Here is a 22,945-nt window from a genome sequence, read left to right on the forward strand (position 1 = left end):
GAACACCCATCCTTCAACCCGAGGATCACCACAACATAACCTAACAGACCTACACCTTAGTTCACAGATTCACTTTGTCTAGGGTGTATTTCTGAGATTTCACACAACCCAGGATTCAAATCATGAATACATAACAGACTTGGATTTACAACATTAGGAATGAAATGTGCTCGATTTGGAAGCAGCCGGGGCTCCTCCCCTTTCGACTGGTTGTGTGAGACTTTAAATCATCAAACTGTAAATTTTGAATTGTCATTGATCCCTTTACCCCGAGTCCTAAAGTGTATATTTATTTTCTTACTCTTCTTATATTTATTGTTTGTTTCCTTGCACTGCTGTAACTGGAGCCTCGTCGTCTCGTCTCTCTATATACTGGACTGTATGTAGCGGAGATGACAATAAAGTTTACTTTGACTTCAGCAGCGAGCAGGCGCACCGAGGGCTCTCGTGCTCACTTTTCGTGTATAGAATTTTGAAAAAACATCGGTGCAAATTATAAGTCTGTATCATGATGTCTGGTGTTTTCGTGTTTGTTATTTTGTTTTATTTTGCTAGTTGGTTATTAGATGCCGCTCCAGTCAGCCAGAGAATCCCCGCCGCCCGTCCTCTCCTCTCTGCGCGCCGCAAGCAGCAGGCGCACCACGCAAACGGAGGGCGCCCTTACTCCCAGCAAATGGGCGATAGAAAACCGATCGATGCCTGTGCCATTCCCAATATGCGCTGGCTGCCGTAGGGGCAGCATGAGTACGAGCGTTTTTTTTTCTTTTTTTGCCGATGCCCGTGATGCCGCCCCGGGCAACCGCCCGTGTCGCCCATATCTAAAACCGCTACTGTGTGGTGTACAGTATGACAGCGTCTAAGGCAGGATGGGAGTAGGATAGGACATGTAATAAAAGGATAGAAATGCACCAACTGCTGCACCTGGAACACAAAAAAGAGAAAATACGCAGGTCCATAAATCATCAGTCTTCTCGTACTGTGTGAGAGACAGAGAGTGAGTGAGAGTGTGTGTGTCTTTGTCACAAATGTACTTGATAATGAGGGTGGGAAACTGCAATAACGCCCCAGGAGCCAGAGGCAGACAGAGATCGATCCGAGCCCCCAAGCATACCAAAGACCTGAGGCCACACATCTCAGTGACATCCGCCTATCCCAGCAGGAGGAGGAGGGAGGGAGGCCCCTAATGGGGCGCCAAAGGGTGAGAGAGCCCCCACTAGTCCAGCCATGAGTCGAGAACAGGGTCCCAGGGCTCCACCCAGGTACCGGACACCTGTGCAGTTCTTGGGCATATCATTAATTTACCTCGTAAAATTAATAATATGTATTATTCATGAGTCAGATGTGAAATTTCACAGCCTAGAAATGACTATGCAGCCTCACACAGAACAAAAACGAGATTTTATTGAACCATCTCACATGTGAACCTGTACAAATTCGTACTTTTTACCATCAAGCCTCGTTTCAGGGGCACAGTTTTCCAGCAGACGTTTCAGGCCTTTGTCTTCTTACCTGTGTGACGTTGCATGTGAAGTTATTTCCTGTTTGTACCTTTTCCCACAGGTGTTACAGACGTGCTTCTGATCAGCTGTGTTTTCATGTGCCTTTTTAAAGACCTCAAGCCTCTAGATTTTCTCCCACAGCTGTGACGAGTGTACGGCTTCTCCCCTGTGTGACTGGCGTTATGCCTTTTAAATGAGGACACGGTTTTCAGTGTTTTTCCACAGGTGTTGCAGAGATACAGCTTCTCACCTGTGAAGGTTTTGGTTTTCAGAGCCAAATCAGAATCTGCGCTGACTTTAACAGGGGCTGTGTTAGGCTGCTCATGGGCAGGAGGACCCAAACATGGCTGAACTGTAACAGCGTCAGTCTCCTCGTTCTGTACGAGTTGCTCTCCCTGGTGACTGAGGCCGACTGCTACCTGCTCCCCTGTAATCTGCGGAGGCTCTGGGTCCTCCTGGTCTGGGCTGAAGTTCCGATCCTGGTTTAAGACCTGCTGGTCTGTGGGAACCTCCTTGTGATCACAGACATGCTGCTGTGGAAAATCTGCAGGAACAAACCACAGGTTACTAATGAGATGACGGAAAACTTCTTATGAGCAGGTATACTGTAACAGGGTCTGAGACGATGATGGCCTCGAGGCCACTAAGTAAATATGTCAGGTAACTTGTTAGGCAGCTGCTGGGCTGCTAACGTGTTTCCACCAATCATGTTTATGATTCAGCACGTGAAGCAAACAGGCTGAAGAGGAAAAAGTCAGTCATGCAGAACTCAACAGCGCAAGCATTTCACTCATATTTGAGATTAAAACTAGACGTATGCATTTATAACCTTCACACCACCAGCAGCCTGACCCACTGATACAAGGCAGGATGGATCCATGCTTTCATGTTGTTTACGCCGAACTCTGACTCAGAATAAGACGTGGTGTTTAACTCTCACCATTATGACTAAAATTAACGTGTTTTTTTTTTTTAGAATTAGTAGAAACAAACAAGTATTTGTGTGGACGCAGAAGTACAAATTACAGAGTCTAGCCCGTTGTTGGCTTTCCTGATGGTAAAGAGGTCGGTTGGTGTTCTAATAATCAGATAGATACATTTTATTTCAAACTTAACCCTAAAAAGTCTGATGCTGTTAGCTCTCAGAGTTAGCTGTGTTAGCCCTGTTAGTCTATCTGACTTACATCTATGTGTATGTTTTTTTTGTGGTGTTAAAAAGACGCACCTATCCTGTAGAGCTTCACCACGGGGTTCCAGGTGCTGTCCAGATGGTTGAGTTCTACCTCATTGTCAGCGCTCTTATTAGTAACTTCTAATGTTTCTTTGGATGTGGAATTAACAAACGTGCAAATATCAGAACTGTTAGAGAGGGGCCGGTCACTTTCTGGTTGTGGTTCACTTTCTTCACAAGTTGGTGCCATCATAACGGCATCATTCTCCTGCTTCAGTGCAAACTGCCCTCCTTCCTGATTGATGCAGACTTCTTTTTCTTCCACTTTAATCTGTGGAGCCTTCGGGTCCTCCTGGCCCCTACTGGAGTTCCTCTCCTGGTCACAGACCTGCTGGTCTGTGAAAAACTCAGTCTGAACACCGATGTGCTGCTGTGCAAGATCTGCTGGGACAAAGAAACAGAAAAACAGGTTACTAATGTAAGGGCAGAAAAACATCTACTGTACATGACATAACTGATGGTGCAGGGCCAGTGTGTGGTGCCTAAAAATGCCCTCTTGGTCTTAAAAGGCCTAAACTGTGCCAAGAAAATATCTCCTATATCATCACACCACCACCTGGTGTCCTTTTCTGCTGCTGTAGTTCATCTCAATTAAGGTCCAGATTTTATTAAGAGATGCAGATCTGAAGTTCTGAAACAGTCAGACCATCCAGGTCTCTGCCTCATGCTAATAGTATCTCTGTTTGAACTTCAGCAGGTCAATTCTTCCATGCCTAAGTGCACTGTCTAGATATTTGTGTTACCAAGTAGTTAACAAAGCCAGCACACACGTAGAGACGTGGCTGGCCCCAACGGATCCACAGTATTAACTGCAGATACACTAATTACTAATTAATGAATGGATCACCAATATTTAGTTATGAAACAGTAAGTAACGGTTATTAATAAAGTGCTTTTCACAGACACGTAGTCACAAATGCTGCACAACACAATAATTAAAAACAACGAAGAATACAGTTAACAGGAATGCAAAACCAAGTTAGGAAGGAGTCAAAGAAAACAGATAACCATTAATATCAATGAGAAGCTCGCTAAAACCTCGCTAAACAAAAAGACTTTTAACTGATTCCATGTGGAGATTCTTCCAGAGCCGTGGTCCTAGAGGCTGGAGAAAGGCTCCGACTCAAAGGAGGAACAAAGACTGTGAGCAGCATCGTGTTTCATAAGAAAGTGAGATAAACAGTCGGAAGCTTGTTCATGTAGTGCTGTAAATGTAAATAGAAGAATTTCTGGAGATTTCTGGAGAATCTGCAGTGGGATCGTTGCTGGTGCTGGACATGGTCTGTAGCTTGCTGCTGAAAGATTGGAGATAAACAGGTTGGGTTCAAAAGTTGAAAGAAGATGGGCCCTAAAAAGTGGTTGGCTATCACAGTACAATACCTAATAAAGTGGCAAAGGATGTTCCTAGTAAAGTTGCCAGGAGTATCCCCAAAATAGTGACCCGGTGCACTGGTGTACTTAATAAAGTGACCGAGGAAGCAGGTGTACCTATAAAAGTGGCACGCATGACGTACTTCATTAACTGCCCAGTGATTTGAGGTGAAACAGGATACATATTTCAGCCAATCACTGAAAGACAGGGAGCAGATTCAAATCAGCCAATCAGATAATGACGTGCACCTGTGTCAGAGGCGAGTGGTTGTGTTGCCATGGTGATGGCATAGGCCAACTGCCTGTGAAATGGGTTTGGTACTGCTACCATAAAACCACTGATAAAATCCGAACAGTAAATCACGTCAGCCTGCTTTAAAAAATGTGAGAATGCAGAAGCTGTTCTACGTTGATGTAAATTTTAGTAGGCCTGGTGTTAAAAGTGTGGCCAGGGGAGTGAGAGGAAAACAGAGGTTGTTCTGCGTTTTCTCTAAAAACCTTCATGAAATTATTAGTCGTTAACTGGGCATTTGGAAAACACTCCAGTCTAAGAAAGCATACATCTGTTGGCTTTGATGGAGACTTTGTTGGAAAGAAAACACATTTTCCTACGATTTGATTGTAAAATGGTGGCTGTAGAGTGAAAATTGTGCGTGCGTGGGCAGGAGGAAGCTGATGTTTTTCATCAAACTTGTGTGTCTGGGCATTACTTTACTCTGGCCTCCCGTCCACTTTAACGGATTATTCAACAAACGGCGGGAAAATTTTGAAAGAATAAAAATCAATACCGAGCCTTTTTTCGTACAGTGATGTGTTCTGGTGATGCTGCGGTACATATGTGTGACTCACACGAGCTTCTAGTTTGTTCTTCGTGCTCTCAGGTCTTCGTCCGTTAGCCTCTCTGCCCTTCCGCTGCTGGCTGTTAGCGCTCCACCTCTCTCTCTCTCTCTGGGTTCAAACACACTCCAGTCGCACAGTCTGACTCACCTGTCCGCTGGAGCTTTACCGCCGGGTTCCAGGTGATGTCCTGCAGTCTGCGCTGACACTCGATCTTCTCCTCGTACTGGACGATGGTTTTTTCAAACTCTGAGAAGATGTCTTCAGCAGCAGCCGTTAGTCTGTCCCTGATAAACTCTCTCAGATGTTGAATTGAAGCCATTGCTGCTTCAACAGGTGAAATTTCCACCTACAGTAAGACACTGCGCCGGCTCCACCAGTAAAGCTACTCAATGAAGGTTCTTCTTCTTCTTCTTCTTCTGGATTTGGATTTTTATTTATTTTATCTCTTGGGGTGGGGGTGAGTGGGGGGTGGGGGGGTGGGGGGTTCCCTGCTGTCAGAAAACTGACATAAACGTTCGTTATCGCCCCCTACCGGCCGGTTTTAGATTCAGGCGAAAACAAGCTGTCATAAACGGGTCATAGTGTTTCTCCAGTCAGAGATCGTTTCTTACTAGGACGTTAAGAAGCTTTGGAGTTTTGGAGAGAGTTTAAGCCATCTTGATTAAAAAGATCCTTGTTTTCAACATCTCAGCCGTACTGTGACAAACTGAACAGCTGTGAAACAATGAGCTGTATCATTGTGCTGTCTTAAGGAAGTATGGCCTATTGTTGCTGACTGAGAACACCCTCTTTATTCTGATTGTGACTGGTGGTTAGGACCAGGTTCCTGGTTCGAATATGTTCTCTCTGGGTACTCTGGCTTCCTCCCAGACTTGTAGGCTGTGCATGGGTTAATTGGTGAGTGTAAGTTAGGTATGCATGTATGTCTGTCTGTCTGTGTCACCTGTCCAGAATGTAACTCACCTCTTGCTCAGTGAGAGCTGAAAGTGCAAGAAAATCAATGAATAGTAAAAAAAAAAAAAGTTTCTGTTATTTTACAGTTTATCTATGATGGAATAAATGCTACATTTTCTGTTCTTTATTATTTTATAGTGAATACAAATATTAAACAGGCACTAATATTTTAATATTAGTTTATTACTAGTTTATAAAATCTGTTGAAAAAAGGGTCCAAAGCTGCTGTTCATATATCATTCTCTGTCTGTTTTTAAATTTCTTTCATACATTATAAATATTAAACTCTAAAAACCTTGTGACCTTCTGCAGTGGAGCACCTTATGTGTGTGTTTGTGTGTGAATAATTCATACCGCCTCGCTCCCTGTGGGGCAGCAGGTAGAGCGTGGAGAGAGAGGGGGTCTTTGTTTCATCTGCATGCTGCTCCCTGTCTGTCAGCAGCACACAGGTGGAGCTCCCCGGTGACCGGGTTTGATGGACAGGCGTGCTGACTGCCTGCTGCATCACTGATGACGCTCAGCGAACCGCAGCCCAGTTTCACGCCATCGACCTGAGGAATAAAACCCTGCAACACAGAGGGACTGGTGTTTATTGTGATGGGATACAGTACGAGTGTACACACAATACCCACAGGTCCCACAGATGTGTTCAGTGCTGAAGACAAAATGTGAGGTTCTTGCATTTCTGTGAAAATCAGAGGAAAATAAAATCAGGCAGATTTATGTAGCTCCTTTATCCTTTCATTAAAATTCAGCATTTTACATTTTAAAAGTATGATTTTTTCTTGAATAAACTCTCAGAATTTCTCCTATAACAAATTTCGGGTGTCAAACATTTAATTTCCTGCATCCTGATTTATCCATGCAAACGTCTGGAGCTTATTTCTGCTTCAGTTTAAAGGATGAGATCAGAAAAACAAAGCCATTAAACACTAAACACAACCTTTAACAATAAAATAAATTCAATATGACAAAAAAATCATCCAAAAACAATATATGACTGAGCTCATGGTAAATAAATAAAAATGCAATAAAAGAATAAAAATGTAACATGAATAAAAAATAAAAGTAATGTAAATAAAAAATGTAAATAATACAACATAAGAATTACTAAAAATATAAAAAAAAGTAAAAGTACTATTAAGATATCAGTTACTAATGCAAAGTGTGAAAAAGTAAAAATGTAGATGAAATACAAAAAAATAAAAAAATTTAATCGCTGAAAAATCAAAAATCAAATACATTTTTAATAAAAAACAATGTAAATAAATTATATAAATGGTTTAAAATAGAAAAATAGCCATAAAATAATCCAGTACAGTCCAGCGGCGATACTCACGCCTTTAAGCGTTCATGAAGTTTTGACCAATCAGAAACCTGAAACATGTAAATGTAAAAGCTGCAGTTCCTCTAACGTCCACTTGAGGCTCCAGCAGTGAGGCGGTCCCCATAAACACCGATGTTCACAGCCTGATAAAAGAACAGTTTGTGTCTCTGTGGATAATTTCCTGCCTAACAACAGTGCAGTGGGGATTTTTTCAAATACTAACCTTTGTAATAGGCCTCATGGTCCCTTTGATTGACAGGTGGCTGCGTGTGCAAGGCTTCACTACCACTACCTTGAGTTTCATTAGTCTGTTAATTAGCACTAATGAGCAGTCATGTGTGTCGTACAGTGTAAATATGGTCGGCTCTGGCTGCAGGAATACAACCCACTGGTCACAGTGGTTCATCTTTTTTATACAGTCTTATTTTAATGTCTGCGGGTTTTAGTCACTTTAAAGAGTTTTTGTATAAGAATCACGCCTCTAAATGATCAAATAATTAATTCAGCAATTTCTGATTAATTAACTGCCGCTAAATTCAGAATCATATGGAAAATTAACTTCAGCACTTAATTGTCCGGAGCCTCTGAGCTGCAGTTATAATGAATCTCCTCCAGAACAGGAGTGTTTGCACAGGCTTCACCTCTGCTCTGGTGTGATTAAAGGCCCTCTGCAGCCAGCAGCGTGTCAGCCTGGCCTCCTCCTCTGGGTTTGCCAGCACTGGATGGAGGAGTAATTGGGAGGAGAGGCAGAGGTGGATCCGTGGCTTAACCCGAGCGAGGTGGTAATGAGCGGCGGCTGCCGGGAGGCCTCGCCTGAGGGCCAGCATGAAGCTTATCAGCCTGCTGGACGTCATTCAGAAAGTCTATTTATGCCTTTCTGGTCAGAAATAACCGCTATCCGAGCGTCATTACTTCACTGCATATTATGTAAAAGTGTGATAGGTGACTGCAGTAAATGACTGTGTGGGGGCTGATACGATTGTCAGGGTCCTGAGGGTGATTTGTCTGACCTTGTAAGGCATCTCTACCTGTCACATCACGTTGGGCTGTAAGTTTTTCTTCCGTCTCATGCGAATGCTGTCTGTTTACCTTGAGCTGCACCTCCCTGAGATTAAACAGCTGCTCTAATGAAGACTTATTTTAGTAAACAGAGATTTCTTAGCAGCTCGTTTGGGTCTCAGCCTTCACCGCTCTCAGCCAGTCAGACACAAATTTGTTCTGAAATAACTGCAGAGGAGAAATGTGCAGCCTGTGCACTCGCACAGTGTTGGGCAACTACATGTTTATACGGTTTATTTAGATAAGGATTGAAATTCTGCTCAATAAGCAGCATAAAATGAATTTAAAGTATCCAAAACTTTGTCATATTTTATTGTTACATAATTATTCACGTGTATATCACGTTAATGTTGCAGCTGGAGATGGTTTCTGATGATTTCATCTGTAATAATTTTACCGTGCAGGATGACACAAGACCAGCTCAAATCATCTCAGACTGGTTTCCAGTGAGTTCAGCCTCCACAGTCAGCAGGTCTCCATCAGCTCCTTCAGGATGTGAAGTGATGCTGTCATGTGAGTATGGACCAGGAGCTCTATGTTGAGAACTCAGGACTATTTATCGTGGTGTTGAAATGTGCTGTAGTTCAGGTTTGTGTCCTTGCTGCGTCTTTCATCCCCGTCACTTTACATGTTCAGGAAACTGTTCGGATATTTACCTGTATGATTTACACTCCGGTGCACAGTGAACAGAAGCTGAACACCATCCCTTAAAATAGTTTCTATCAGGTCATCTATCTATCGTAAGTAAAGGTGAAATGAATCATAAACCATATTATTCAACTATGTGACAGCTTCGTTACATGTTCTGCATGACAGACTGATTTTTTTCCTGCATTTTAAGGTCAAAATAAACATTATTATAGAAATGAAGCTTAGTACAAACCCAGTGATACACTCAGGAATCCTGCTATGAAATAAACCAATTTTTAAATCAATGAATTTATTTATAAGCACATTTAAAAACAACACAGGTTGACCAAAGTGCTGTACAAAGTAAAAAGTAGAGCTAACACACATAGAGAACAAAAGGAAAACTCAGTCACAATTAAAAGCAGGTGAGTAAATATGAGTTTTCAGACGGGTTTTAAAGAATTTGAGTGTTGGAGAGCTGCAATCCCAAAGGCCCGGCCTCCTCCAAGGTTTAGTCTGCTTCAATCAGAAGCAACTCATCAGCTGACCTGAGAGTTCTGTTTGGAGTATTTTTAGTTAAAAGATCAGAGAGGTAGGAGAGAGCTAATCCATTTAAACAAGCAATAAAATCTTAAAATCAGTTCTATAAGGTAGTCAGTGTAAACCAGCCAAAACCGGGGAAATACGGTCGTGTTTACGAGTGCCTGTGAGGAGTCGGCTGCAGCATTGTGAACAAGCTGAAGACGAGAGAGCAGAGCCCGGCTGACACCAACATAGACACTATTGCAGTAGTCAAGCCTGATATACTGATCCCGAACAAAAACCACAGTCCATAATATGAAGCGTCTGCTGAATGAGACCACGATGTTTCCTCCGACACTTTAGAAGAATTCAGATTTTAAAACTGGCACAAACAGAAGATTATTCAAACTTAGACTTTAACACCACAGACAGAGAAAAACAGTAATATGGATGAAATCAAATTCACATCACATATACGTGAAGAAAAACATGTCTGAGTACCAAGAAACAAAAAAAAGGCAAAGGTTAAAAAACATAACAATAATAGTAATAATAATGATGGAGAGTGATAACCACATTAAGTGTGTGCTGCAGCGTAAAGCTGCTCTCCTCTCCTGGTTTTTTGCATCACGCAGACGACAACAGCACAAAGCATCAGCTGCAGGCCGCTGAGCAGCATCCACCTGACTCTGTAGAAGGTGGAGTGAACTCCAAAGGGCTCTCTGTAGACCAGCAGAGTTGATGATGATAACAGGCAGTGCTGATGTGAGTCCAACACTGCACACATATACTCTCCTGCGTCCTGCGCTGAGGTGTTGATGAGCACCAGGCTGTTATTGGGTAGGTTTGTTGTGCTCTCCTGTGTTTCATTGATGTAAACGACTTCCCCTCCTGTTCGGCTCGACTTCCTGAACCACTCAAACCACGCCTGTGACGTCCACTGAGCGCATCTGAGAGTGACGTTATCGCCCTCCGAGAAGATCTCCAGGACAGGCGGGCCGAACTTTGGGCACACCACAAGCAAGTACCGCTCGTTTATGTTGGGACCGCCACAGCCGTACCAGCCTGAATCGTTTAACGTCAGCGATGGAAACACCAGCGAGTGGTTTCGCCCGACTTCTCGGTCAGCGTTGGAATAATTTTCCAGCTTCCACCAAACCGGGACTGAACCAGCGAAGGCGCACTGCAGCACAGCTGGCTCTCCCACAGAGTGGTAGATTAGCTTTGGTACCTTGAACAGATGTTCAGAGTAGCTGCTCACACACTGCTGTTGGTTCATCACCAGGCAGATGTATAACGTGTAAAATGTGATGTCGGACACGTGAAGAACTGATGTGTTCTTCACATCCAGGAAGCTGTCTCTTATACTGTCCACCTCCAGAGTCGTTCTGTTGCTTAAAACCCTCGACTGTTTGTCTTTTCCAAACCTGAACTCATATCTGATCCACTCAACTGCCAGACTGTCGCCTGCTCCATCACAATGTATGTCTGATGTTGCTTCACCAGCTTTGACTACTTTCATACTGACTGCAGCACAAACAGTCAGGCTGATGGTTTCCACATATGTGACTTTGCCCTCGCTCCGGCACACGTGTCGGTACAGGCCAGAGTCCGAGTGGGTCAGGTTGTGGAGAGTAAACGAAGAAGCCTCGGATGTTTCTGAGACCGAGAGTCGTCCCGTCAGATCCTCACGCACCGTGACGTTTATGTTCTCAAAGTGAGAGACGTTCCACAGGACCAGCATTTCTTCACCGGCACGTCTGGAGGTTACGCAGGAGCTATTCTGCTTTGGCAGCCAAAATTCAAAAGATTCGCTTTCCTCTCGTATGGCGATGATTTCTCCTGCACAAATATCGCAGATCAGAGCGAAGAGCAGGGAGAAGCAGAGCTGAGCGGCTGCAGCCATCTTGCTCAGAGGTCGCCTCGCGAGTGCCGTACAAACGTTGCTCGCTTCGCAAGCTTCCTGTCCCTGCTGGAGGAGGGACGTGACTTCTTTATCACAACATCAATGGACACTTGAACATGTGCCTCAGTATCAGCAATCTGCTTAATGTGTAAATGTTACGAAACAACACAAACAAGAAAAAAAGGAAGTTTTAGTAAAAGCTTCTGATCCTAAAACAAAGCCAGCAAGAATCCGAGGAATGACGCTCCAACCTGAAGACATCCTCCTGGGAACAGTACTGCACAAAAGTCTCACACCACCTCTCATTTCTTTATATTTTTCTATGAAGATGTGAAATAGGTTCAGAGATTTATAGAAACATGTTCAAACGTATGTGGATGCTTCTGCGATTTGTTCCGTTCTCTGTCAGGATGATCCCACACTGCTTCGGTAATGTTGAGGTTCGGGCTCTGGAGAGAACAATAACTGATCCAGCTGTGCTTTTACTGCACTGGCCGTGTGTTCGGGGTCACTGACCTGCTGGAAAATGAAGCCACTGCCAGTCAAACATTTTCCGGATGGATCTGGATGGTGGTCAAACTTTTCTATGTTCATAATTCAATTGGTGACCAAAAGAAAGAGATCTTAGCTAAAGAGGCAGAAATGAGTTTCCTTCGAAGAGGAAGACAGCGGCTCTCGCTTAGAGAGGATGAAGAGCTCGGCCATTCGAGCTCGCAACTCCTCCACATCTTGGTGCCCCCCAGACTTCTCCACTGAGACTGGTGCCCCCACAACCCAAACCTGGATCATTGAGGCAACGATGGATAATTCCATCATTTTTGACAAGATCTCCAACACCACTGAGCCAAATGCAGCCCCACATCATGACTCACTGTTGTGGCTCTCCTACATAAATACTGTACTCACAGTGATTTCAACCAAAAAAGTCAAATTTGTTTTTATCATTCTATTGCCGCAGATTTTCAGTCCAGTTCTAATCAGAGGGAGTAATTTGGCATCACTCAGACTTTTTCTCCGCTGAGAGCGTTTCTGATGAGGCTTCAGTGAACAGTAGATGGATCAGCTGAAGGGTCTTTGCTGGATTTATCACCGGTTTCTTCACAACATGACTTTCAGATAGTTATCACCTGCTGTAGATAGTTTTGTAGGCCTGTCACTTAAGGACACACTGCACACCTCGCTGAGATATGCAGGTTTTTAGCTAAAAGCTCTTTGAGTATCACTTTGTCGGTAGGAATTTTATGTCTGTCAAACTGTGTATTCCATGAAATTTGTCATAGATTCAACTAAAGAAATGGGAACAAATGTGTTTTTATGACAGGCTGCCAGTAACAAAGTGTCTAAAGATACGACTTAAAATTGTTTCTTTGCCAGTTTGTCTGTTATAAGCGACACAACACCAGTTCATCCTTTGAGTTTGGAGCCGGTTTATGCTCAAATGATTAAAAAAACATTCCTCTGAAAATGGTCAGGTGATAAATGAGTAAAGGGTTAAAGTGGGTCTGAATGATCTGGAATGACGTTCTTTCTTTTTCACTTAATGAGAAATTAAATCTGAAAGTTCGGCCGTCCTTCCAGCTCAGAGCACGCGGACCTACACCTGCACATCCTTCCCCTCCTCATCCCTGACGTGCGTTTACGTGGGAGGACGACAATAAAGTTTTGGTAGTGGTACTTCAGCGTCTAGCTAACTCTGCTGAGAGAGCATAAATGAAGTAACTTTGCACACAGTCTGTCTGCTAGCTGGAGCTACAGCTGCTGTTTAACAGTGAGAGAAAAGTTTGTGTGTGATAAGCTCACAGCGAGAGATAAAGAAATGTAAGAAGGAGAGGACTGGCAAGGACGACGGGAGATTTCTTTCAGAGATAAGCACTGATCTGCGAGTGACCTCTGATACACTGGAAGCTTGAAGATTACATATTAATGTCTTGATGCTCATTTCCTATTATGAAATGTCTTTGATAGCAAATTAAAATAAAATACCTTCGTGTCATTTAAGGTAATAGAGAATAGACAGTTAGAGCAGGTTAAACTGAGCAGCGGACAGTGCTGGACCCGTGCAGGGCAGCAGCAGCAGAGACATTATTAGAGGCAGAGATACTGAAATAAATCTAAACTGAGGATTTTACAACAGCAAAGGTGCTGGAAGTCAAACCTCCAGAGAAAAACAAACCTTTAAAAGTTTATTTGTGGGCAAAGAGTCAAGAGATTTTTATCAGAGCTGACTGGATCGTCTGGACGTGTCGTTTTTATGCCCGTTGACCAATGAAATGAAAGTTAATTTAGATAAGGATTAAAAATAACAGCCTGTGTGTTTCAGGGCGGCTGCTGAACAACTGCAGGAAGAAATGTGCTGCTTGTAGAAGGACTTTGAATCTAACGATGATCTTTGGGCTGCATGCACACAGGCAAAGTCAACACCAACAACACAGCACACAGTGTGACCGACACCTCTGTGAACAACACAAATCTCAGCTCGTGTGGAGGGCGAGAGGACCCAAGGTGCAGGACGCTGGAGGAAGCTTTCAATGTCCAAAATATAACAACAAATCTCAAAGTTCAAAACAGCAGCAGAAATAATGAACTGCAATCAAACACACAGAGACAAACGGTAACGACACACACAACAAAGGGAAAACTGGACATTTATACACACTGAGACCAATCAGAGGGAGTGGAGCCACCTGCGTGCTGTAACAACTGTTATCATGGCAAAGCACCAAGTGATGTGAGTACGCGCATAGCCATTATAGATGAGCATGCTGCTCTCTTCTCACCAGCCTATCAGAGAGACCTTACCCTTGTAACAGGCTGGCGTGGGCATCTACCTGCCCCAGATTGTGTAGAGCCGTGGAGACGTGGATTGTGTGGTCTTGTTAATGGTAATGCCAAATAAAGGCCTGCTGTCCTACCTACCCAAACTAGCCTCCGAGTTGTCTGGTTGACTTCCACGCTGCGCCCTGCTGGACCAAACTGCTGTTTGGTAGGAATAATGGAATCATGGGGACAAAGAACTACCAAAATAAAACAGGAAGTAACTAAAGATAGAGAATCCAACACACTATAACCATGTTGACATGACAGCGTCACACAGTTGCTGCACACCTATGATGAGACACTCATCAGTTTGAGAAGCTGGAACCAGGCTGTGGTGTTTAACCGATGCTCAGCTGGTAGTGAGGAGCGTGCCCCACACCTTCACACCACCAGCAGCTGGAACCATCGATACAAGGCAGGATGGATCCATGCTTTCATGCTGTTTGCACCAAATTCTGACTCCACCATCTGAATGCAGCAGCAGAAATCGAGACTCATCAGAACATGTTGCAGTATGCTGCTGCGTGGTTTTGGATTACTCACTATGAAAAATCCTGATCTGAGGGCTTAGATGTGCTGTGAATCTTTTCAGAAGTGTTTGGATATTTGGTATCTGGGAGACGGTGAGCTGTATTTACACTGTGAGTTTTTAAAAACCTAAAGACATGATGCACGTTAACAGTGCTGATAAAAAGCTGGAGAGGCTGAACAGTTTTTTGGGTTTTTTTTGTCACTGTAGCACATTAAAAAGACAAAAACGTTGTTATATGCTTGAACTGGAAGTCGGTACTTTAGCGTTTTACAAGCTTAAGTATTGACTCAAATCAAACAAGCACCAGGCTGCACGTTCACGTGATACCAATTTATACCACAAGATGGCGCAGTGAGCAAATGTAACATTTAGGAGATTCGTTAAGAACGCGCTCTGACTGACAATGAAAGCCTGCAAAAGGAAAAACCCAAACAAAAATAAAAGTAAAATGTAAAAAAAAGGAGCAGAAACAAATGTCTGAAAACATCTGCCCCCTGGTGGTGGTAAAGTTATTTTACAGGAGGCAGTCAATTAATGGTCGTGTCCAAATTCATGGGCTGCATCCTCCTGAGGACCCGGCCTTCGCGGTCTACGTGGGCCGGGTCCTCAGAAGGTCGGGTAGGCCGGAAGTAAATGGCTGGGGAAATTGGACGTTCTAGCCTTCTGATTAACGTCACCGCTGTGTCGGTGCAGTTTAATAAACTCGGCCGTCTGCTCCTTGCTATGTAAAATATAACAGGACACTGGCGTAAATTCTCGACCATCTCACACTTCTGTTTAATCAGTTTTCTGTTTGACGTTTATTCAGCTGTGTGAAAACCACCCGGGGATTAATAAAGTTTTATTTTATCTAATCTAATCTAATAACGTTAATCTCAGCCAAACCGATTTACTCACGAACAAATAAAACACTGAAAAAAGCCAAACAATAGCATTTTTAGGTTGTCTAAGTGACTTATGTGTTACGTTTAACCTCAGTAGCGAAAGTCCGCGGTGATCTGAAAATGATGTGCCGGGAGTTGTGCCGTTCTCGGCGGCTTCAGTGACCCTCGAGCTCCGGGCTAGCTATCGCGCTGGTGGGTAACAGACGTCTCTGAAAACGTTGAAGCACTTTTGCAAATATGTGATATCTTGATAAACCGAGCAGATATTTGATGTTTACACAGCTACTTTCTCGCCTGAAAATATGTTAAAAGTTTATTTTGTGACTCAGAAAGATTAGTAAGAGTAATTTTAAAACTTAGTAGCGGCCGCCATTGTTGGAAACTGGAGTTTGGCTGGGCCACGCTATGAATTCTGGGATATGGTGGGCCACGAAGGACACACCCGACCCATCCTTCACATTCGGGGAAAAGGAGGACGCATTTGTCGGCTGCATTCGGAGGAGTCTACGAATTTGGACATGACCAGTAATCTTTAACACTGCAGAGTTCAGCTGAGGCTAACATGACTGATTTGGATCAATAAAAATATGACTTTATGTGTTACTAGTTGTTGTGACTAAAAGACATAAAGGTCACATGATTTTTGTCCAAAAACACAAACTAAAGTGGAAATAAACCTCAAAGAACTGAAAATGAATCTTGATGAAATGTGAAGGTAAACAGGTCAATGATTGTGCCATTATACCAACATTTTAATATTTAAATTTTCACCTAAACGCGCCATCTTAACCATCTCGTCAAGCAGAAAGTGTCAGAATTCAACAGATAAGTAATAATTAATAATAGTAAAGCTTTTATCGGACCTTTCAAAAGTTACAAAAACACACAATAAAATTCAAACAAAATAAATGTAAAGAATATTAAAATATTAAAAACATAAAAAATTAAATAGTTCAAATAGTTTAAAAAATCTAGACTTACAAAAAAGAACAGGATCAACTACGATGTGTTTAACACTTAAAATGAAATAAAAATAATCTATAAATGCAGTTTAAAGAATAAAGTGAAGGTAAATACATTTATAATAAGTGTATAATAATGCCCTGCTAAATATGAGTGATTTATAAGATAAAGAATAAGCACAGATGTAGAGTTTTTATTAACATGAAACAGCTGGAGGAGCTGCTGCATGCTGTAAAACTGATTTGTGGTTATGAGCTGTAGTTCAGACTGCCGGCTGACAGAGGTCAGCAGAGGTCAAAGATAACAGGGAAGCAGCAGGAGGCGGTGTGATGCTGTAATTGCCTCTGCTGTGTGAGCAGATGTGAGGCTGACTCACAGCTATCCTCCACCATCGAGGTGGCGCTCATTTGCTTAACGGAAGGTGTCACGTCTGAGAAACGGCAGATTCGTAAAGAAAACGGCGTCTTTCTCACAGCTGATGAGCCATCATGTTGACTGACAGGTAGAGCTGTTAGCTCTCTCTCACACACACACACACTCACACACACACATTACAGAGGCAGGAGAAGGCTAATTAGACGTCGACACAGTATCTGACATCCTTTTCACAGTATCACAGGCAGGCATCACTGAGGCCGGCTCACTGTGTTATTTTTATACCGTCTATAGACAGCCTATCACTGTATGGAAGCCAAGTGATGCCAATATTAACCTGCGAAAGCTACAAATGTTTTTATATTAAAAAAAATTACTGACTGTTATATACAAATATAAAACTGAACAACAGTAGCAGTCTGGTAATATTAATAATAATAAATCCATGTATATGTATTATTTTAAGCATGTCAACAAAAAACATGGCCTCTCGTTTTTATGTTTTCTGTTTTTATTATTTTTTTAAATGTAAAGGTTTTCCAGTTTATTATTTTTACTGATATTTAAACTTATTTAAACAGGTAATATTTGATTTTGTTTTATGTGTTAAAAAACTTTTTAATGCTTTTGTAACTTCACATGAAAGATAATATCCTGTCAAAAACTACAGTTTTGACATTTAGGGACTATTTGGTTTTTTAAGAATGCTTAGGAGCATTTAACTAAATGTTAGTGGGTTTATGCATATTTGACCCTGTATGTAAACTTCTGACCTCGTGTGGATTAGAGAAAATCCAAAATAAGTTTAAACTTTATGTCTCGTCACTGTTTTGACCAACACTAACTCGAACACTTAGGCCTCAGTCACAGAGACACAGACGCTGACTCCCAGCCACAGGTCGCTACGCAGAAATCTGGGAAATGGGTTCAGGAGGATCGTGTCAGTCGCTAGCAAGGTTATTATAGCCAACGGGTCAATTCAAATCAACTTTATTTATAATGTCGCAAATCACAACTACAGTTGTCTCAAAGTGCTTTATATTGTAAGGTAAAGACTCTATAATAATACAACTATAACTATAAATAATACGAAACTAAAAACTAAAACCTAAATGTGAAAAAAACCTTTTAGTTAAATAAAATAAAAATAAAAAGTAGACTCTTAAGAACAATTAAAAGTACCTGAAATAATATAGTGAGCCTGGAAAACAAAAAATATATAAAGGAAATAACCTTAGTTTTAGTGTCTGTTAGTTTAATAAAAACGAGTCTGATGTCGACAAAACTCTGAGTCAGCTGTTTCCAAAACGTTACCTGCGCCGGTTCCCAAATCTTGCCTTTGATGTTTGCTCTCCATTTAAAACTAGTTAAAAAGACTAAACCTAATATTGGAACTAAGAAAAAGTCAAACAGCCCTCAGACTCCTAGAATAAATCTAATAATCCGAGGGGATTTTCAAAGACCTGACCTGGATTCAAACTTTACAAGATGCACCTGTGGTATGAGTTTTAAAATCGTACGTCGCCTTGTTCTCGAGTTAGCGCATTAACAAACTTTCACAGCTGAGAGGTAAAAACCAAAGTGAAACACTCTGAAACAAACTGAAACTAAACCGAGTCAAAAACAAAAAGTCAAAAAAAAAAAAAAATCAAACCTAATTAGAAAATACAAAACTGTAATAACTGTAATAACTGGGGTGCAGCGCGGCATCGAGCGCTCTCAGGCCTGTGTGACTCAGGCTTAAACAACCACAGGCTTCATTAATAACACCGGTTCTCTGAGGTAACTCGGAGCTCCGTTAACTCCAAACAGTCAAAGTGAAAAAGTAAACGTCAGCTCTGACATTTACTTTAATTTACTGAAGTTGTTTTACAGATTTTCTTGTGCACTGAGGGATCGTCAGTGACATTTCGGATGCTCACCTTCGCACCGACCTCCAAGTAAATGTATTTAAACAGTGCGGAAAAGCCGCCGGTGTGGACATAAGCACTCTGCAGTCATAATGCGACACTTTATAATTTCTCAGATATGGATCCAGACAGATTAAACACCTGCTGCTTCTGCGACGAGGCCAAATCGATGCTGTGAAAACAGAGCAGTAAATGCGGTTTTATCATCTGTGGCTTAAATGCTTCTCTCTTCCTCCTGTTCTGTCTCTATACGAGCTTTCTGTTGCACACTTTTAGTGTACACTCGTAATTTATTGAAGACAGAACTGTTATTTCTGGCGCTGGTGTTTGCTGAAGGTGCAGAAAGTTTCCTTTCTTCACCGCCTTCGTCAGTCGGTTGCTCTTCGTCTGTGGCCTTGTAGCTGTCACGGCAAACAAAGGGGAAACGTTAGCGACTGAATATTTCAAGTAAGACTTTACATCGTAGCCTGAGAGCTTTTCACCTGAAACATGAAGTGAAATAAAAGAGAGAGGGGAGCCTTAAATCCGGCGCAGCTCTTCAACTTCACCCCCGTCGTACAAAATGTAAATCCTACCTGTGAACGCATGTTACGGCGCCTAAAGAACACATTTGACAAGTCAATCTCAGAGAGTCCTCAGGAAAAACCTGTGCGGCCTATTCAAGAGTTTCTGGCTCAGAGGAGGAAGAAGAAGTGTTCGCACTCTGAAGGAGAAAATGAAAACGTGTTAATGGAGCTCCTCTTTTCCTTCCCCGCACTCCACCCGAGGCCGTTTCTCTTCAACAGATTGCTTGAAGAGCTCAATTGTGCTCAGCTAATGCATAACAAACAGATGGAGCCGAGCGCAATCGCTCCAGAGTGGCGTCTCCGTCTCTTCCTCTCCGAAGCGCTGAAATAAATCAAAATTATGGTTTTTGGCATCGGTGAAGCTACGCGGGAGGAGAGACGGTGCAGAGAAACACACAGTCACACATCACCCGGATGACGAGCGTTTTAATTACCGGCGTTTTTGCTCCACTTCTCCCAAAACTTTGATGGGTACGGTTGCCATGACAACCTGGTAACAGGTGAAGCGTGGCCGAAACGCGGGTTCCCGTCGGTGTGGGCTGATTTCTACGCGGCGGAGTCATCGCTCGCCAAGTTTGCCAAGGTTATGAAAAGCAGCGGCGCTGAAATTAGACAGAGCCGCTGCAGCTCATTTACACTGAGACTCACCCACTCAACACTGTAACGCAGCACTGGCAGCTAATCAAAGCTCCACCAGCTGTTACAACTCCAAACCATCACAGGTTAGATTTACAGCGTTTTGGTCACCTCTGTGTCGTTTCCTTGGAGACAGATGTGATCATAGAAAAGGAACAAACGCAATAAATACCAACAGAAAGGTTGTCAGAGGGTCACTTGGCTAACAAAGCGATAACAAACAATGGAACTTAATTGTGGTTAATTATACTAGCAGAGCCTTTATGATGAGTGAAATTTCATCCACCCAGCTTTTTGATGGATGCAGGCTGTGCAGGGTGTTGCTGATGTTGTTCTTCCCAGATGCACTCCTCCAGTTCCTCCTGGGGGATAGGAGCTCCCAGGTCAGACGAGAGGCTGAGGCTTTGCAGAAATGAAACCGCTAACCGTGTTACATTAACTTGGACGTATGACAGTGCTGGTGCAGGATCAGGTGAAAAAGGCCCCACACAGACCACTCAGCAGCCACTGGTGATGATGGAAACCAGGATTCCCCAACCAGCTGTGAGTCACTGCTGAACATAGGCCGGCACACTGGTCGGCTAGTAGTTAGCAAGTATTAGCAGACAAACCAAAAATAACAGAGACAAACAAAGCAGTTCATCTTCAAATCTGATTTCACCCAATGAGAGAAGCCTCCAGGAACTACTGCCAACCAGGAGAATACATGTGTTTCCATAGCAACCAATGCTTGTATCAACTTGCAAGCATGTGTGCATGACGTCACGTGAGAGCAGGTAGTTGGATGTCAGTGGGAGGTGCACAGGAGGAATCCCAGTGATGTTCGTGAACCGCCTCAGCTGACTCGGGGATTCTCCTCCGTGCTCTCTCCGGATGTCCGACCTCATCGCTCTCTCTGAGGTGGAGCCCAAAGAAAACTCATTTCATCTGTTTGCATTTGTGAGCTCGTGACCGCGGCGAGGGTTGGAACATTTATGTCTCTGTATGACCTTTAAAACTTCACCACCTGTGAAGTTTGTTGTTAAGATTTAAATCAGTTGTAGACACCAAAACTTTTTTAGTGCTGTTGGACTGTGGGGACTGACCGGCTTTGCAAACGTTCTGCCTGATCCTCGAGTTTTTAGGTATCAGCTGCTGCCTGCAGGCTCACCGTTTGCCTCGGCCTCTAATTTTGTCTTTGTTCACAAATTGGTTTGTTCCAAGAGCCTTGAAGATCCTCAGCTGAACAAAACATATTTCAGTCGGCGTGTGATAGATGAAATAACGATGTTTTCCTTTCAAAATAAAGCTCTGACCGGCATGCACTCTGCAGATAATTGGATCATCCAGAGCCTCTTTGATCGTCCTTCATCTTTACAGGGTTTGTGTTGCAGCCGGTCACTTTGATTGGACTCTTTTAGGAAATAAGAGCTCCGGGGTTTGTAATAAATGTAATAAATTCACACTTGACAAACTGCAGCAGCCTCTAGCCACGCAGAGACGAGTCTGACTGTAAATCCCCTCTGGAGCGAAGCGTGGTGATTGGCGTTTCATTTGGAGGCCGCCGGTGGCGGCCGAGGGGTGACTCGGCGGGACTCTGCTGACTCGGTTGAGCGATCTTGTTTTACCGGCCCTGACGTCCCGGCACTGATTTAATTTGAGCCACAGACAGTGGAGATCAGAGAGGAGGGACGATCAGAGCTTCTGTTAAACAGATGTTACTGACAAAATCGCACATCTGTAAAAAGACGAGCATCAAAGAGTGAGACCTGATGAAAGTCAGAAATGTAATTACAGCAATATGAATTGTAATCTGCCCACAGGGACCGATGGAGCTCAGCAGTGAGTGAATACTGATTTTATCCATCTGAGCTGTCCTGCATTAACCTGATGAGTTAATAGAGTTCTGAATGGAGTTTAATTTTTTAATTAAAGAAAAATATCTGAAGCTTTCACATGAATACAAACAAGGAAGAGCCGGAGAAGTGGACCCACCACCTGGAGCTGAAAAATGAATCAACACTGCAGTTCCTCTAACGTCCACTAGAGGCTGCTTTTAAAAGTGAGTCACTGCTCATAGACTTCTATTTAAAAATGACCAAATTTACAGCAGAAATTAACAATTAACAAAATTAACATTCAACCCGATGCAAACAATATTTTTAGTCTTCTCTCCTCATATCAACAGTACAGAGGCCATATTTGTTAACTCTAAGCTAGCCGCGGTGTAGCACCTCGGCTAAACAGAGTGGCTAAAGTGGACGTGTGCGCCATGTTTGTGCTGGAGGTGCAACAGAACTTGAACTTTTGATGTTCATTGCTGAACAGTGAACCCTGAATACGTCTTTGTGGCGGCTGATAAAAGTGAAAGTTCAGTTTACCAGGATCTCCATTAGCTATAGCGGTGCAGCAGCTGGTCTTCCCGGGGACCACGGAAGAATCTATTGTATCATTGGATCATACTGCTGGGAAATTATTAATATTTACGTGAAATTTTGTTTTTAAATTGTGTACAGTTCTAACTGTAGAAATTAAAACTTCGATAAACCTTTGCAGCAGGAGTTTGGAGGCTCCAGCGTTAGCTTGTAGAGACTTTCGCTGTAGCCACACTGTGCAGCACGGATCTCAAAGTTGGGCAGAACATCGAGTTTGACGTACGGCGACTCTGTGATGATAATACCGACTGAATCAAGGCGGAGTGGACAGATCATACAAACACCTGCTGCTGCCAGCATCCATCGAGACTTTATTCTGGTCTTTTGGTTGATCAGCACGCCGTTTCATGCAGCGTTCCTGCTGGTTGGTTAGTAAATATAGGTCACAGAAGCAGACACACTGTGATCAAACTAAACTTGAGCTGTGAGGTCTAGCACCGTCATTCTGGAGCCAAAAATATCATAATGATTGTTGACACTGGTCGTCTTTTGTCTGTGACAGCCCAAAG

General features: G+C 43.0%; 1 protein-coding gene and 1 long non-coding RNA gene across 4 annotated transcripts; both read right to left on the reverse strand.

Moving 5' to 3' along the window:
• Positions 1-1,379: 1,379 nt before the first annotated feature.
• Positions 1,380-5,385, reverse strand: LOC116316546 (zinc finger and SCAN domain-containing protein 21-like). 3 transcript variants are annotated; one of them, XM_039602073.1, is made up of 4 exons: positions 4,951-5,076; positions 4,219-4,299; positions 2,725-3,111; positions 1,380-2,043 (listed from the first exon to the last, which is right to left on the reverse strand). In XM_039602073.1, exons 2-4 carry the CDS (start codon positions 4,283-4,285, stop codon positions 1,532-1,534), a joined length of 966 nt encoding a protein of 321 aa, XP_039458007.1. In that variant the 5' UTR covers positions 4,286-4,299; positions 4,951-5,076; the 3' UTR covers positions 1,380-1,531. The 3 variants fall into 3 exon arrangements, with proteins under 3 accessions (XP_039458007.1, XP_039458005.1, XP_031590977.1); XM_039602071.1 differs by lacking the exons at positions 4,219-4,299; positions 4,951-5,076 and adding an exon at positions 5,089-5,385 and having other exon boundaries at positions 2,725-3,114; XM_031735117.2 differs by lacking the exons at positions 4,219-4,299; positions 4,951-5,076 and adding an exon at positions 5,089-5,382.
• A 13,337-nt stretch (positions 5,386-18,722) lies between these two features.
• Positions 18,723-20,129, reverse strand: LOC120434281. The gene is made up of 3 exons (XR_005609032.1): positions 19,821-20,129; positions 19,396-19,523; positions 18,723-19,221 (listed from the first exon to the last, which is right to left on the reverse strand). It is a non-coding gene; the product is annotated as an uncharacterized LOC120434281 (long non-coding RNA).
• Positions 20,130-22,945: the final 2,816 nt, after the last annotated feature.

Source organism: Oreochromis aureus, linkage group 18, assembly GCF_013358895.1.
Source record: "Oreochromis aureus strain Israel breed Guangdong linkage group 18, ZZ_aureus, whole genome shotgun sequence".
In the NCBI taxonomy this organism is placed as follows: Eukaryota; Metazoa; Chordata; class Actinopteri; order Cichliformes; family Cichlidae; genus Oreochromis; species Oreochromis aureus.